Source organism: Diceros bicornis, chromosome 28, assembly GCF_020826845.1.
Source record: "Diceros bicornis minor isolate mBicDic1 chromosome 28, mDicBic1.mat.cur, whole genome shotgun sequence".
NCBI lineage: Eukaryota > Metazoa > Chordata > Mammalia > Perissodactyla > Rhinocerotidae > Diceros > Diceros bicornis.
Window position 1 is genome coordinate 28,593,984 of NC_080767.1, and position 16,824 is coordinate 28,610,807.

Below are 16,824 nucleotides of genomic sequence, written 5' to 3' on the forward strand. Positions count from 1 at the left end.
TTCTCAGCAAAGAAATAGACACTATTAAAAAATGGACATTCTTTACTTTAAAAGTACTATATTTGAAATGAAAATGTTAGTGGATGGGCTTACAAATGGATTGCATACTATAGAAGAAAAGGTCAGTGAAATGAAAGATAGATCAACGTTAATCATCCTATGTGAAAAAGAGAGGAAATAAAAATCCATTTAAATTTAAACTGTAAACAGAAGCCACCTCAGCCACTCACATGTGGAATTTTCCACACTCTCTCATTGTGAGAGTCTCTCCAAGTTGGGGGCCTTCTGGAGGAGGGGGAAAGAGGGGGAAGCCAGAGGATGCAACACCCTTCGGTTAGACAAATAAGGCAGTGAGGCATGAACAGGCATAATAATAGTTAAAAACCCATTTTAAAGCCCATCTACTTTCAGGAAGTGTTTGAGATGGCTTATGCTTAAGATGGTGGGGTTACAATAAACAGAGAAACAACACAAGAATGAAAAAACAAAAGGGAACAGAAAGAGAAACATTTATTTAGTCACTCAGGTGTGTATTTTTACGTGATCTTGGTCATCCCCCCCAATCCATGAGAACAAAGGTTTTACCTTTATTTTTATTTACATTTAGTGTAATTACTGATAAAGAAGGACTGACTTCTGTCATTTTGCTATTTGTTTTCTATATGCCTTGTAGCTTTTTACATCCCTTATTTCCTGCATTACTGTCTTCTGTGTTTAGTTGATTTTTCTTATAGTGAAATATTTAAATTCATTTCTCATTTTCTTTTGTGTACATTCTATAGCTGTTTTCTTTGTGGTTGTCATGGGGATTACATTTAACATCCGGAAGATATAACACTCAAATTAGAATTTATACCAGCTTAACTTCGATAACATAGAAGAACTGTTTCTTCACAGCTGTGTCCCCACTCCTTTTGGTTGTTGATGTGACAAAATCACATATGTATACATCATGTGCCCCAAAACATAAACTAATAATTCTTTTAAATGCATTAGTTTTTTAAATTATGTGGAAAACAAAATTTGGAGTTACAAACCAAAGTTATAATGATACTAGCTTTTAGACTAGTAATTTTTTTAAATGTATTAGTCTCTTAAATAATGTAGAAAACAAAAAGTGGAGTTACAAACTGTTGTTACAATACTAGTTTTAACAATTGCTCATGTGTTTATTTTTATTGAGATCTTTATTTCGCCATATGGCTTTGAGTTACTGTCTAATGTCCTTTCATTTCACCCTGCAAGACTCCCTTCTGGCCTCCAAAGTTTCTGATGAGAAATTTGCCCATAATCTTATTGAGGATCACTTGTATATGATGAGTCACTTCTCTCTTGCTGATTTCAAGATTCTCTTTTTGTCTTTGTCTTCCAAAAGTTTGATTATAATGATATAATAAACTATAATATAAAGACCCTCAGTGTGGGTCTTTTTGAGTTCATCTTACTTAGAGTTCACTGAGCTTCTTGGATGTTTATAGTCATGTCTTTCATCAAACTTGGGAAGTTTTCAGACATTATTTCTTCAAATATTCTCTCTTTCTTCTTCTTCTGGGACTCCCTCAATGTGTATGTTGCTCATCTTGATGGTGTCCCATAGGTCTCTTAGGCTCTGTTCACTTTTCTTCAATCTTTTTTCTGTCTGTTCCTCAGACTTGATAGTTTCCATTATCCTATCTTCACATTCAGTGATTCTTTTATTTTTTTGTGTGTGAGGAAGATTAACCCTGAGCTAACATCCATTGCCAATCCTCTTCTTTTTTCTGAGGAAGATTGGCCCTGGGCTAACATCCGTGCCCATCTTCCTCTACTTTATATAGGACGCTGCCACAGCATGGCTTGACAAGCGGTGCATTGCTCTGCGCCCAGGATCCGAACTGTGAACCCCAGGCTGCTGAAGAGGTGCACTTAACCGCTATGCCACTGGGCCAGCTCCCACATTCAGTGATTTTTTCTTCTGCCTGCTGAAATCTGCCTTTGAATCCCTCTAGTGAATTTTTCATTTCAATTATTGTAATTTTCAGATCCAGAATTTCTTTTTTTTATTTTTTAGGTTTTCTCTGTCATTATTGATATTTCCATTATGTTCATACATCATTTTCCTGACTTTTTCCACATCTTTGTTTAGTTCTTTAAGCATCTTTGACAGTTATTTTAAAGTCTTTGTCTAGTATATCCGCCATCAGATCTATTTCAGGAACAGTTTCTGTTTATTTTTTTTTTTCCTTTGAATGTGGCATAGTTTTCTGTTTCTTTGTATGCCTTGTGATTTTTTGTTGATAACTGGATGTTTGAATCTAATACTGTGATAACTCTGGAAATTAGATTATCTCTCTTCCCCAGGGTTAGCTGTTTTTTGTTGTTATTTTTGCTTTTTTGATTGTAGTAGCCTGTCTGTTTACTGAAGATAGCCTAAGGTGTGAACTTAAGGTCATCTGAGGTCTTTTCTGAGCCTTTCGTTGGGCATGCATGGTCACTTACTAATTTTCCCTATATATGTAGCTGATTTTGAATCACCTAGTCTTTAATATCTAGTCACAAAGTGGGGAAAAGAGAAAAATAAAGGGAGAGAAAAAGGGCAACTGTCTTTTTAAAGCCCAGGTAAGTCACTTCAACTGGAAGGGGAGCGGCTTGCAACAATGGAAGGAAGTGCCCAACAATGGCTCCCTGCCTTTTTGTCTGCACCTCTGTGATCAGATGCAATAATCAGCAATCAGAGCACAGATCCCTGATATTTGGAGGACAGGGTCCTTTTGCCAGTGCAATTATTGTCTAGGTGGGGAGAGAGATTCCTGGTGCTTCCTACTCCACCATATTCCCAGCATCCTCTTCACTTGGGAAGCTTTTAAAAGTCCCAATGCCCATTCCATACCAATTGAATCAGAATCTCTGGGTTCAGAACCAGGCGTCAGTATTAGCTCTCCAGGTAATTCCAGGATGCAGCAAGTTTGAGAACCAGTGCTTTATGTGTCCTATGATTAAGAGACAGGCATAACTCCTATGGGCTACTTTGGTTTTTAGAGGCAGTGTCTCACACATGAGGGTATCCAGCTGCCTCCCATTTTCCTGATAAGTGTAAAAGCACTGAGTTTCCAGTGGGACCCTGGACAAGAGAAAGCTCTCCAGCTGTTCCAGGGTGCAGGCAAGTTGCTCTGCCACTGGACTCTGATGACCAATCATGTCTTACATAGTTCAAAGGGTCTGAAGTAGACTGGGATGGTGGATGAAGACTGCGGCTAGCCTTGATAGAAAATTGACAGCAGAAGTCCACTGGATTGCAGAGCAAGGAAGTGCCCCTCAAGCAGGTAACCATCATTTCCTCCTTTTAAAAAGGAGGTACTATAATTTTTCCCCCTCTTCCTTCCTTTTTTTCACTACTGACTCTAGTGTGTTTGGGTGTGAGCTAAATTTACCATTTATTTCACAGATTGCCGAATAGTCAGAAGGACTATTCGGCAACTATACTACAGAAGCTCTGTAAGGAACCAAAGGAGAAGTAGTTATTGTCTGGAGATAGTAGACTCTGAGAAGCCTGGCCTCTGACATTCTGTGGATTCTTTGGTCTGCTATTAGGAGAGGGGGCTGTGCATTGTGTTTTTGGATCATGGTAGCAGGGACTATTTTAGATATGTGGAAAGAAATGATTGACAGCCAGACAGCTGTAGAATGTGGTAGACACTTTTAGCTCAAAACAATATGTCCTTCTCTGAGAACTGCCCCATAGTGTAATCCACCCTCCAGTAAACCTACCCCATGGCACTGCTGCTAGGAGCATGAGTGGATGCTGTGCCATTTGGGTTTTCTTTTCCAGGAATTTAGAGTTTTGAAGGAAGAAACCCTGAATCTGGAAATAGTTGGAGCTGGGTCATATTGGTGGACCTAGTCTAGGGGAAGTTCACAATGTTCAGCTGTTGAAGCCCTTGAACTTCCCCAGCTGTTGATCATGGCTTGGTTGTAGTGATGTTGTAGTGATGTGCTGATAAATTTTTATACAACTAACTCCTAAAAAGGAAAGATGAAAGGAAGGGAAAGGAAAAAGAGCCCTGATTTCTAATGTTTGCTGATTCCCATGGTGTAAAAACTCCCACCATGGCTGACATCAAGTTATCACAGTGAAGTCACTGAACAGGGAGTCAGGAAGTATTGCATATAACAGGCTCTCACAAGCAGGTATGAACCAGCTTCAGGACACCACGGTCTGGTTGTCAGCTCCCCCTTGTATTCAGTGGATCTCTCTAGTAGCCTCCTGATAATCTCCCTTTTGGGTTTAGACAGCTCAAGGGGGATGTCTGTCCCTTGCGACCAAAATATCTTTAATTAAAACACCTAGCTAGCATAACCACCTTTTATTCTGAAGAGTTACAGTCAATTCACTAAGTGTGTTCTAACTTTGGCTGATTTTTCACAGCCACATACTTTATTTATAGCTATTTTCATTTATATGCAAAATTCATATATATTTCTACAAATGTGCAGTCATCACCAGGTCCAGAAAAGATTCTTTTTAATCATTGTAGTTACTTAGGATAAGTGTTATCTTTGGAAGTTCCTGCCCTCTAGTGACCACCATAGGGAACTACTTTTGTTTTAGCTGTGAATGTTATACGACTAAGAGGTGAGTTGGAGGCTCTTGATCTCCATCAGGGATTATTCCCAGGGGATAGACAGTGGGTATTATGCATATTGGCTCCCCCACCTTTCTTTCTTAATGAAGTCCAAGAGAATTTTACACCAGGGTTTCTCAACCTCATCACTTGGCATTTTGAGGCAGATAATTCTTTGTTGTGGGGGTCGTCCTGTGCATTGTAGGATGTTTAGCAGCTTCCCTGGCCTCTACCCACTAGATGTGAGTAGCACTCCCTCCACAAGTTGTGACAACCAACAACATCTTCAGACATTGCCAAACGTACCTGGGGTTGGGGCAGTGGGGGGGGGGGTGCAAAATCATCCTGGTTGAGAACCACTGCTCTACACTGATGAAGCCACTTTGTCCCGTGCATCGCTGACCTTAAGCAGCACTGAAGCCGGTAGGTTATGGCACCAGGTTAGAGCCTGAAGCTCAGGCTGTGACTCCTGAGTTCCCATACCGTGCACTATGGGAGGAAGAGTTCCAGGTGCCGCATATTGAAGCATCTGCTTTGTGATAGGATGCAGAGTCCACAATCAAAATTGAAAATTTTTTTCTAATTAAAAAAAGCACTTCTTATGAGGCATGATGAGAGTGGGTGTGATGATTCATACATTCATTCATTCATTCCTTCATCTAGTAGATATTCATTAAGCAGTGCCTCTGAGATAGGTGATGTAATAGGTGCTGGAGCTGATGCAAAAGCAGACTATGGTCCTGCTTTAAGGAACTAACAGTTCTAAAAGGGTTCAATGGGGATATTTGCAGTTATAAGAGAAAGCCCAATTCCAAATGGCTTAAACAATAAAGGGACTTTATTGTCTCACACATTTGAAAAGGCCACAGGCAGTACAGGCCTTTGGTAAGGCCAGTGTCTCAGGGTTGTCATCAAGGACTGGGTTTCCTTCAGTGTCCCTGCTCTTCCTGTCCTGTTGTCAGTTTCATCCTAAGGCTGACCTCCCTTGTGGTCTCCAGAGGTGTTAGCAGCTCCCAATGTTACATGGTTCCTCATTTCCTGAGAGCACCTGAGATTCACCTTGATTGGACTAGTTTAGGTCATCTGCCCACCCCTGAATCACCATTGCCACCGAGGATGGAAAGTGCTGATTGGCTAAGCCTGGATCACTTGCTCCAACCATGGCACCAGTTTCCATAGAAGTCACATGGACTCCATAAAGGAGACCAGGCATTGCTGGGAGAGGAGAAAGAGAGCCACAAATTCCAGGCGAACATGGAGTCCTCAACCAGCCAAAGTGCTCACATGCTCTTTGCTGCTTTTCACACAGCCTCTGCCAGGTGAGTTCATCCAGTCCCATGGCCTCGGTACCATTCGTGTGGGTCTCTGTGAAAGTCTTATGGAAGTCCTCTGTGCTTTACATCTCCTGCTCCTCCTTCTGCAAGCTCATGCCATCTCCACTCCTCACAGGGATTTCCTTCTCTTCTTTCAAAGCTCGGTTCAGACTCAGCCCCTCCGAGGCTATTTCTACCTCCTCAGACATCCTTCCCTCCTCCATGCTCCCTTAGCCCTGGAACTTCGCTGTATTGCTCAGGTCGTTCGTCTGCTTCTCCAGCTTGGCTCTATGATGAGTTTAGACCCACATTCTGCCTCTGAAGAGTTTTTGGTCTACTAAGTTCTCTCTCTTTAATGCCTAATAAAGGAATTGAGAGCTTTTAGGGGAGATTCCTTTGGTATCCTCAAATTTCAGAAACAAGATGGTTAAAGTCTGTGTGTGTGTGAGTGTACACATAGGAAAGAGAGTGACGGAAGCAGACTGGAGCTGTGGAAAGAGCAAAGGATTTAGAGTCAGACAGTCCTGGGTTTGAATCCTAACTCTGTACCTTATGGATCTGAGGCTTTGACCAGTGGCTTCCCCTTAACCCTGTTTTCTCTCCTTAAAAAGAATGCATGGTATGTTAAGCATTCATACTTTCTATGACATTTCACACTTGTATGCTCTCACTCCTGTGTTACTCACTCCCATAAGGTACATTTAATAAATAGTACATTTAATATATGCTTGTAACTATAAGTATTGCCATGGCTATGGTACCCTCATTAGTAAATCACATGGTGACTTTGGGAGAGATTAAAGATGAGTCATTCCAAGGACCAGAGAAATCAGGCCCTTCTAGCCTTAAAGAAACTTCTCCCCTTCCAGCTGTATGTGACCCCTAGATTAGAGGTGGGGTGAAAGAAGGCGTGGCTGCCCCGTCCACCCATTGCCTCTGCCTAGTCACGCCCTCCAAGGCACTGCCTTGGCATAACAGCTCAGTACGTGCCCATAGGGCTTATATAAGCCCCACACGCACCATGTAAAGATAAGAATGATCACATCGTCTTTTATTTTTTTTACATGATCCATTATACGTAATTTAATTTGGAGTAGGTTAAGTGCATAGAAACTGGGAAATGATACAGGCCTGGGAACATATCTAGTTTTTTATGGCAAAAATGTGCCTTTATAAGATTCTTCTATACAGTTGCATCTTCCTTGATATGAAACATGGCCCTCCGTATGTCCATCAACACATTTATGCTGGTCAGCTTCTCTGGTTTGAGCTTCAGCTCAGCCACTTCCCAGCTGGGTGACTTAACCTTTGTGAGCCTCACTTTGCTCATCTATAAAATGGGAATAATTCTCTACTTTGAGGGAATCATGCTCTGTTGTATATCCAGTGCACCTCACTACATCAGCCTGGTCACCTTTAATCTTTAATTTATTACAAATACACCTGCCCAGACTTGCTGGAAATCCAGCCTTTTCCCAGGGCTCCCTTGGCCAGATATAGTCACCAAAGGTCAGGACTAATAACCCCCAGATATGGCTGTGGCATTGTTTTCTCTTGTGCCCTGGTACCTCACCCTGGGCCTCTCCCCACTGGTTCTTCCTCTGGCACTTAATTACTTTCATGCATCACTTTGGAGAGCTCTGTGTAAGCCTTTGTTGTTTTAAAAGTTTGGGAATCTCAACCATGTTCTTTCTGTCTTTGAAATAGTGGACACGTTTTTAGAAGGACATGAGGACTTTTTGGAGTCTAAGAATTTAAGATTCTATAATTGACAGTTCTGAACATCTTTGGGAGAAAATGCACAATCCTTGACCAGACCAGAATATACTGATAAAATAATTTATTCAATTGTAAATCAGGAATTTGATTTTTTAAAAGGTTTAAGAATAACTATTAATGAGATTATGAGTTTGTCCATTTGGGATTTAATTTGAAATGAATTAAAAAAAAAATCAAGATTCTCCACAAAGCACCAGCCCTTTTCTCTAATCTTTCAAGATTGATCATTTCTTTGGTTCATTAACTCTCCCTACTCCAGAATGGATCCCAGAAAACTTGAGTTATGGAAAGCAACTTTTACAAAGTCCACTTCTTCAGGATTTTTGTTGGTTTGGATTTGTTTTGCTGGGTTGAGAGATTCTGGGGCAAGAACTGAAAAGTAGGAGGCACAGTGAAGCCATAGAGAAAATGTAGTTTTCATTTTATCAAAGAAGCCCATTGTGCTGAACATCAGGCCAGTGTAATGGCTCTTCAAATAACTCTCTTGAAAATGGAAACAAATGTTCTAAACTGGAACACAAACAAAATTTAATATACCTGCATATGTAAATATCGTTTCCTAACTTCCTTTACATTGAATTGCTTAACTTTAAATAACATGTAGGGTTTCATAGCTTCTCTTAGAGAAGGGAATTGAATGTTAAGCTGTTCAGTCATGAGGACTGGGTCTCTGATTGCCATCCCCTCTGCTTTTGATATAAAGTCAATTAACCATTTTATTAAATGCATCTGGTTGCTACACTTCAGTAGTGCAGATGGGGCAGAGGAAAACGAGAGGTCACTTGATGGGAGGGCTTTTCCTCCAGTCCATTCCATGATGTCAGCCCTCCAACTTAGGGCTGAGGGATCCTGAGGGTTAGAGCAGTTGGGGTCGGGACTTGCTGATGACTGTCATGAAGCCCAGGTCAGGGAAATGTCACTCCTTGCAAGCCTCTTCAGTGCACTGTAGGCCTTTGCCTTCTCTGATGCCGTCCACTTCCTCTGGCCAAGGATCTGAAGAAACAGGTTACAGAGTTTGGCAGACTGAATGTGACTTGGGCAAAACAAGAAGCATCATCCATTCATGTCCCCACTGCTCTGGTTGTGGTGGGGTCGAGGAGGCTGGAGACCACCTACACTGCCTCCCATTCAGCTCCTGGATCCATGCTGTATTTAAGCACCAACCCCACGCCCTGTGCCCGATTGCCCCACTGTGATCAGCCCCTCTCTTTCCACTCTTTATTTGATATTTCATGGCAAACTCACTTTGAGGCTTTGTTTTCACTTTACACTGAGCACCCACTGGCTCCTTCAGATTCCCGGTGACTCGAAACATACACCACCATGTATCCATTGGGAATCTCCACCAGTCTTTCCCACAGAAACCAATCAACATCCTGATGAGAAAAGGACCTGGACTACAAATGGCCTGCAGCAGTGTGCTACTGAAACCATTCGAGGATTGCCAAGGTGGACTCTGTCCTCACTCAGAGTTCTGCTGCAAAGCAACTCTATGTTGTTTCAGACTCAGCAAAGACAGGAAGGTATTGAAATCAAGGGAACAACCCCCCACAAGTGTATCTTCTTGCCAAACACTGCCCTGGGCACCCTTTTCTCCAGTACATCATCTGGCACATGTAGAGTATTTCTGGCTTTTTCTTTGCCTGTGACAAATTCTTTTTGGTTCAGCTGATAGTATTTCCCCCAAACCCAGAATAGATAAGAAATCACTGGGAGTTTACATCTGATCACCATAGGTTCATTCTTCCATATTATAAGCTCAAAGTTACAAGGAGGAATAGTACATACTTGCTGTGTTGGTTTTGTTAGTATTTTTTTTTAAGCTAGTATTAAATGTTACTTTTCTGAGGAAGTAGCCAGAATGATACTCTCTCAAATTCAGACACCTACTGGCACGATTTAAAGTCAGACATTATTTCTAACCAAATTATACTCTTTTGTCTGCCAAGATATCTTGACAATTTTAATTTCTGAAGGCAGGCCTATATGATAATCCCAGCAATATTCTGGGGATAAGATTTTAGTGGGTTTGTTGAGAAGGAAATACTTGTTTAGGTGGCTTTCATCATGCCACTCAGCTTCTATGTCATTTCCCTTGTCCTGGAGGATTCCCTTAAAGCACTCCCGGGTGATGTTTAGGACCTGAATGGGTGTTCCTCCAAAAATGGCCGCGTGGTAATAAAAATCCCCCTGGCCGAACGGAATGTATGCTGCGGACTCCTTCCGCCTCTCGTAGGTAAACTCATCATGATCTGCCTTGTACCACCAGGCCTGTAGCTGAGCCACCGACTGGCCCAGTGTTTCCACCCCAAAGCTGTCTTGGAAGACCTGGTCCACGTCCATGCAGAAGAGGAAGTCAACTTCATGCTGGATGTGGGCCACAATGTGGTCCCCGATGGTCTTCATGCGCATCATGCTGATGTCCTGCCACCTCTTCTGAGACTTGATCTCAAACACTTTAAAGGAACGCAGGGGACCCAGCTCTATCAAGGGCATCCTGGAGACATCGTCCACCATGATGTAAAATATGACTTTGTGGCCAACCATGAAGTACCTATTAGCAGATGTTAAGAATTCCTCCAAGTAATGCTCAATGTATCTGAAACAAAGCAGAATGGGACAAATGTAACCTCTTGGATTTCTGTAGGAGACTACGCGCTATTCTAATCATCCTGCCTGCATTTTGCAGTTTAGCAGAGGAATTTTTCCCCTTCTCTGATGTATGTTTTCATGTGGAGGGACATCTGTTACTGTAACATTCCTGGCTGCTCTCCACCATTCAGTCACTCAACTTTGGGGATCTGGAGTGACTTATCTGAGTGCTGATTTAGAAGGACAACTGGGCATGCACAACCCTGCCCAATTCTCTCTTGCTCTTGGAAGCCAGCCAGTTGGAGAGAGTGTGTGTTCTCAACTGCTCTGGGCCTTGCAGTAGGCTTAGTGGTACAGGCCCTACTCCCATGTCCAGAGGCCTGCAGTTTCTAGTGCTGTAGGTGCCTGGGCACCTAAGTCTTTCTAATTCTGTGGTTCAATATTAGGAGGCCCAGGGCCTGCAGATATAAGCCACATTCTCCAATACCAGCTTTAAATGTAATGAAGGTGATATGTACTATCATTTGCCTTACTTAACCTTTTGTCTTATGTATCAGTTGGTTCAGACTTTGGGCAGGGAAAGGGGGGTGCTGTTTTTTTCCAGCTTTATTGAGTTATAATTGACATGTAACATTGTGTAATTTTAAGGATTTTCAAGTGTTGATTTGATACACTTATATATTACAAAATGATTACCACCATAGCATTAGCTAACACCTCCTTCACGTCACATAATTGCCATTTCGTTTTTGTGATGAGAACATTTAAGATCTACTTTCTTAACAACTTTCAAGTATATAATACATTATTATTAACCATAATCACTATGCTGCATATTAGATACCCAGAACTTATTCATCTTGCAAGTGGAAGTTGGTACCCCTTGACCAGCATCAGGGGACACTAGTTCTTGAGTCTCTCTCAAAAACCCCAACCTATTCCCCAGTTGCTACTGCCCTATCAGATGCATGGGTGATGTGACCCTTGGGTCCTTTGTGGGTGTATTAAGCCTAACCCTTGCCACTCTCTCATCCTCCCCTGGGACCCAGAGAATGGATTTTGGGACATGGATATCTTTGCATATTACATATTCACCCAGTGAAAATCTCCTGCTGGTCACCCAAAACACCAATCCATTGTCCAGACACCACCATTATAAGATCCATCCAAATACCAGAGCAAACAACCTCTGATTTAACATTATTTTAACTATTTTTCCTTTTTTAAAAATTAGATTTTATTTTTTAGAGCATTTTTAGGTTCACAGCAAAACTGAGCTGAAAACACAGAGTTCCCATATACTCCCTTGCTCCTTCCTCCCTCCCACAGCTTCCCCCACTATCAACACCCAGCACCAGGGTTGTACATGTGCTGTAATCGATGAACCTACATAGACACATCATTATCACCCCAAGTCCATAGTTTACATTAAGGTTCACTCTTGGTGTTGTATATTCTATGGGTTTGGACAAATGTATAGTGACATGTATCTATCATTATGTATGGTGTTATACAGAGTATTTTCACTGCCCTAAAAATCCTGTGTTCTACCTATTCATCCATTCTCCCACTCCTAACCCCTGGCAACTGTTGATCTTTTTATTGTCTCGATAGTTTTGCCTTTTCCAGAATGTCATATAGTTGGACTCATACAGTATGTAGCCTTTTCAGATTGATTTCTTTCACTTAGTAATATGCATTTATGGTTCCTCCACATCTTTTCATGGCTTGATAGCTCATTTATTTTTAGGACTGATAATATTCCACTGTCTGGATGTACCACGGTTTATTTATCCATTCACCTACTGAAGGACATCTTGGTTGCCTCCAAGTTTTGAATTATGAATTTAATTATGAATCAAGCTGCTATAAACATTTGTGTGCAGGTTTTCGTGTGGACATCAGTTTTCAACTCCTTTGGGTAGATATCAAGGAATACAGTTGCTGGATTGTATGGTAAGAGTATGTTTACTTTTGTAAGAATCTGCCAAACTGTCTTCCAAAGTGACGTAGCATTTTGCATTCCCACTAGTAATGAAAGAGAGTTTCTGTTGCTCCACATTTTCGCCAGCATTTGGTGTTGTCAGTGTTTTGGATTTTGGCCATTCTAAGAGGTGTGTAGTGGTATTTTAGCTATTTATCTATTCATTCAAAAAACATCACGTGGCTGTCTTCTCTAACCTAAGCTACACGCTATCTTGTGAGCCATGGAGATCAGAGAGAAGAGGAAGTAGTAGTCAGATGGCTTAACACAACTCATACAAACCCCAGACTCGTGCTTGGGAATGTGGACTGAATTTAATTTGCTGATCACACTACTGGCCAATCACAATGTTTTGTGACTAATAATAACAGGCACTTCTTTTTGCTTTCTGGCTGCTGTTTGGATTCCCTTTCTTCACTACAAAAATAAACGTGCTTTTAATGTTCGCCTCTGGAAACCCAAGCATTTACAGTATCGATTCTTTAAATGGAGAGAATATATCTGAGCAATACAAAGAGGGACTTTGGCATGGCTCTGTGGCTCGTGGCCAGGAAATTCCTGGGTACTCTGGAACTTTAAGAAAAATCTATCGTGCCCTGAAGCTTGGGAGACAATCCTGGGAGGAGGGAGGGAGCCCATGGGAGGTTTAACATTGTTTAGACATTAAAGCACTGCTGTTGGCTCCATGCATTGTTATTTGAAAACAGACCAAACATCACACCTCCTAAAAGTCCAAATCCACTCTTGTGAGAATTTACTGCTGCTGAGTACACAGTCTTCTCATGCCTCAGAGCTGAGAACACAGGGCTTTCACCAGGATGTGCGATTTACAGTTTCTGCCGAGCTGCAACTGGATGGTTGAAGCCATTGTGGAGCAGTAGGCAACATTCTGTTCTTTTTGGAAACACCAGGATCAAATCAATCTGCAACGTGGCTGGCTTGTACCCTCTCATGCCAAAGGATTAGGTGAGCCGAGCATCAGCTCCTGACTCATAACAGTACAGCTTCTTCTAGTAAAAATGTCAAAAGTCCAGAGTGACCCTTCTCTATTAGAGATGCCATCTAGACCCCTGGGATCAGCACAGTCCGTGACATTAGGACCTGATTAGTACGGTGACAGCAATGGCTTCTGGTCTCTGGCTTGGAGAAGATCTAGGGAGAACGGCCAGATTTTCACAGAGCTCTCCTTTAGGCCCTACAGTGGGTGGAGCTCAAGCTCAGATCAACCTGGGCCTTCAACTCTCTTTGTACCAGTAAAGGGATCAACTCTCTATGTCGCTTTCAGAAAAGGTACACATGGAAAGGCCCATGGGGGAGTGAGGGGTGGGGAATGGAAAAATTGAACTTCTGCTTTCATTTTGGAAAAAAAAAATTAAAAATTCTCCAAAAGAGCAAAAAGGTTCTATTTTGAAACTAATATTACAGCTACTAATTTCAAGTAAGAGTGATTGCAGTTTTGGGAGAAACATTCTAAACTAAGAACTGGAAGCCAAAACAGGGACCTATCCAACCTCTGGAAGAGGAGGTTCTGGCCAGCCAAATTTCCAGGGGCCAAATCCTCAGGAGAAATAGGGTGGAAGGGCCTGAGGAACCCGTGGAAGAGTGGTCAGCCATGCTCCAATGTGGAAAACCACTGCACTTAGGTCACTCTGTGCAGAGAACTTGCTGTAAATCCTTCTGTCCTTGGGCCTGGGTCTTGAGAGCATAGGAGAAAGAACGATGCACATTTATGCTGCCTAACAGCTGGCATTTTTGGAATTTCCAGAGAAAGGCATGGAGCTCAGGGAGGAGGAGGTGGTTGTGGCTGTGCTGTAGACTCTGGGCTCAGTGGGTATAGCAGACATTTTTACCTGTAACATGGGACCCTCACTTTGAGGTGGGAAGGAGTCGACCCACCTACTGTTGTTTTGTTCTCAGCCTTTTGGGGTCTCAGCAGAAATGAGAGAGCATTATAACATTCTCCTATCTAATAATTCAGACAAGTCATGAACAGCCTCCTAAGCCCAGGGGGCCCCTCACAAACGTGACAGTGAAACAAGAAAATGTTGAGGTCAGTTTTATCAGTGACACCTACCTTCCGGTAGCAAAAACTGTCAGACCAACGGTAATTTTCTGTTTGGCATAATAATTTTCTAAGATGGCTCTGTTGTAAGTGCCTTCCCACACGACCGGCGCCTTCCATTCGGTCACCGTCACAACCTCTGGGCGTTTCCTGGTGACAAAACGTGGAGCCCCGTGAGTTGGGACAGGTTTGCTGAGGTTGGGCAGTAAGTGTCTGTGGAACACCTGGGGTCAGCTATGATTTGTGGTGGCTGTCCTTGCATCCTGACTGTAGCTGAACCCCAAGCATCGACTGGGCGGTGTGACATTTGCAAGGGCAGCATCTTCTGGATGAGGGACAGGAGGCTGTGGCCCAGGTGCCTCTGAGGGCTGCCTTGGGGCCTTTATGGGGACCTCGCCTGTACATCTCATTCTTCTGTCCCCTTTTCCTGCTTTTCCTGATCTCTTCTGCCTTACAAACCCCTTCCCCTATCTCCTCAGCCCCTTCCTAAGCTGCCAGTGGCATCTTTGGATGGTATTTATCCCGGTGGGTGCCATCTGAGCCTAAAAAGCCTAATCCTGGACACAGGGGGATGACAGAGTGACATTAGAACCAAAAGGGGAAAAGCTATTTCAATTTGTCTTTTGCCAGAAAGGGATGATGTCTGGGCAGGAACCTAGTTTTAGGCCAAAGGGGCTCCTGACTAAGGGGGTTCGGGTGTTACTGTTCATTTTACAAATAAGGAGACAGGGTCACTCAGAGAGGAAGGGACTTGACAGCGGCCCACCAAGGCCAAGGCTGGAACAGGGCTCAAACCCTCTTCTCAGACCTCCTGGCTTCTTTACTAGGAGCACAAAGCAGGGAGGGGGAGGCGTGTCCTCTGCACTCAGAGCACTTGAAAGGGACTTGGCAAAGCCAGCACAAACACAGGAAGCCACGTAAGAGCAACAATAAGCGACAAACTACACAGGGCAAACGCCAAAAGGAGGAGCAGCGGGGCCCAGCGAGAGGGTGGAGCTCGAGGCAGGAGCGGGTGGCGGAGACTCAGCTCTGACCCTCATTTGCTCAGGAAGTGGCAGCATTTCCTCTGCGGGAAGCAGCGACTGAAACACTGTCATTTAGATTTAAACCCCAGCACACAGGGGTCTGGCCCCTGCTAGGCGTTTGCTTGTCCTTCATCTACTGCAGGGAGAAAGCCAGTGACTGGGGCAAAGCCCTGGGTTTCCCCGTCGGGACCCTGCTGGCTGCCCACATGTGGCCCTGGTGAGGCTGTCCGGGAGATGTCAGCAAATAGAGTGGGATGGCGGGTTTTCAGAAAACTGCCCCTACCCAGCAGCAAAGCAGGGTTTTTCCACAGTGAGGCTGGGCAAGGCTGAGTCAACCCCCGCCTCACCTGAGCCCCAGCACCAGAGTGCAAAAGAGCCTCAGTGGACTTGCCCTCATGCCTCCTGTCCCTCTGTCAACAAGCTCTTCACTCCAATTCTGGAGCCGACTCTGCCCTCCCACCCCAGTCCTGTGCCCAGTTTCCTGCCTGCTTCCTGCCCCACACAGCTGGACTCACCTCCAGAGATGGGGAAGGGGGACACACAGGCTGCTCTCCTGGCCCTCCCCATCTTGTCTGGAGTCTCAAACTGAGACTCAGCTCTGTCCTCACCCCACGGATGTGCCAGCTGCACCGAGGACAGTGGCTCTTGGTTTCCTTCAATCACGAAAGAAGCTACTTTGGACTCTGCACCAACCTGTACGAGCCACTTTCACATACACGCTTTAATTTAGTCCTTGCAACAGCCCTGCCATGTATTATGTCCACTGTACAGGTAAGAAAACCAAGGCCCAGAAAGCCTTGTTAATTTGTCCAAGGCCACAGAGCTGGCCGATGACTATGGTAACTAAGCCACACTGAGCACTTCCTGTGGGACCAGGCACTGTGCTAAGGGTTTCACCCTTCAGAGGTGTGGGCTATTTTGATTCCCATTTTATCAATGAGGAAACTGTAGCACAGAGAGGTTAAATAACTTGTCAGAGGTCACACAGCTAGTAAGGGGCAAAGCTGGGATTTGAACCCAGATAGTCTGATTCTGGAGTCCGTGCTCTGAGCTGCCATCCTTTATTGCTTCTTATATGGAAATTTACTTGCTGTGCTGATGAAGCTGGGATTAAAAACAAGGTTTGTCATTATTTCCACTCAACTTAGCTACTTCGGCATTTTTATCAGGGCAGAATGAGAAATGATGATCTTTTTTGTTTGTTTTTGGAAGCTTATGTGATGCTTTTGTTGCACATAAACCCCCCAGCTTTGTTGAATGACAGGACTTCAAACCAAAAAACCACACACACACACCGTGCTATTCTTCTATAACCATTTCTGAACTTGAACTCTCCCACGTATTGTCACATTTTAGCCTGTCAAGGATCTCTTAGTAGTTCTGACCCAGCCCGCTAGCCCAGTCATGCAGCTGGGTCTAAGCTGGACATTTGGTAAGAAGGGAACAATATTTGAAAAAATAGGAAGAG

The 16,824-nt window shown here is 43.5% G+C and overlaps 1 protein-coding gene across 4 annotated transcripts in view; it reads right to left on the reverse strand.

Annotated features, from left to right (window-relative positions):
• Window positions 1-5,399: 5,399 nt before the first annotated feature.
• The window catches only part of GGTA1 (glycoprotein alpha-galactosyltransferase 1 (inactive)), a 67,541-nt gene continuing 56,116 nt past the window's right edge, over window positions 5,400-16,824 (reverse strand). For 2 of the 4 annotated variants that reach the window (XM_058523923.1, XM_058523922.1), the window contains 2 exons: window positions 14,344-14,481; window positions 8,599-10,292 (listed from right to left, as the gene is read on the reverse strand). In XM_058523923.1, the coding sequence (XP_058379906.1) occupies window positions 9,599-10,292; window positions 14,344-14,481 (832 nt within the window). In that variant the 3' untranslated portion in view covers window positions 8,599-9,598. Of the gene's footprint in view, window positions 10,293-14,343; window positions 14,482-16,824 lie in introns of all 4 variants that reach the window. The other 2 variants (XM_058523924.1, XM_058523925.1) reach the window with 2 other exon arrangements.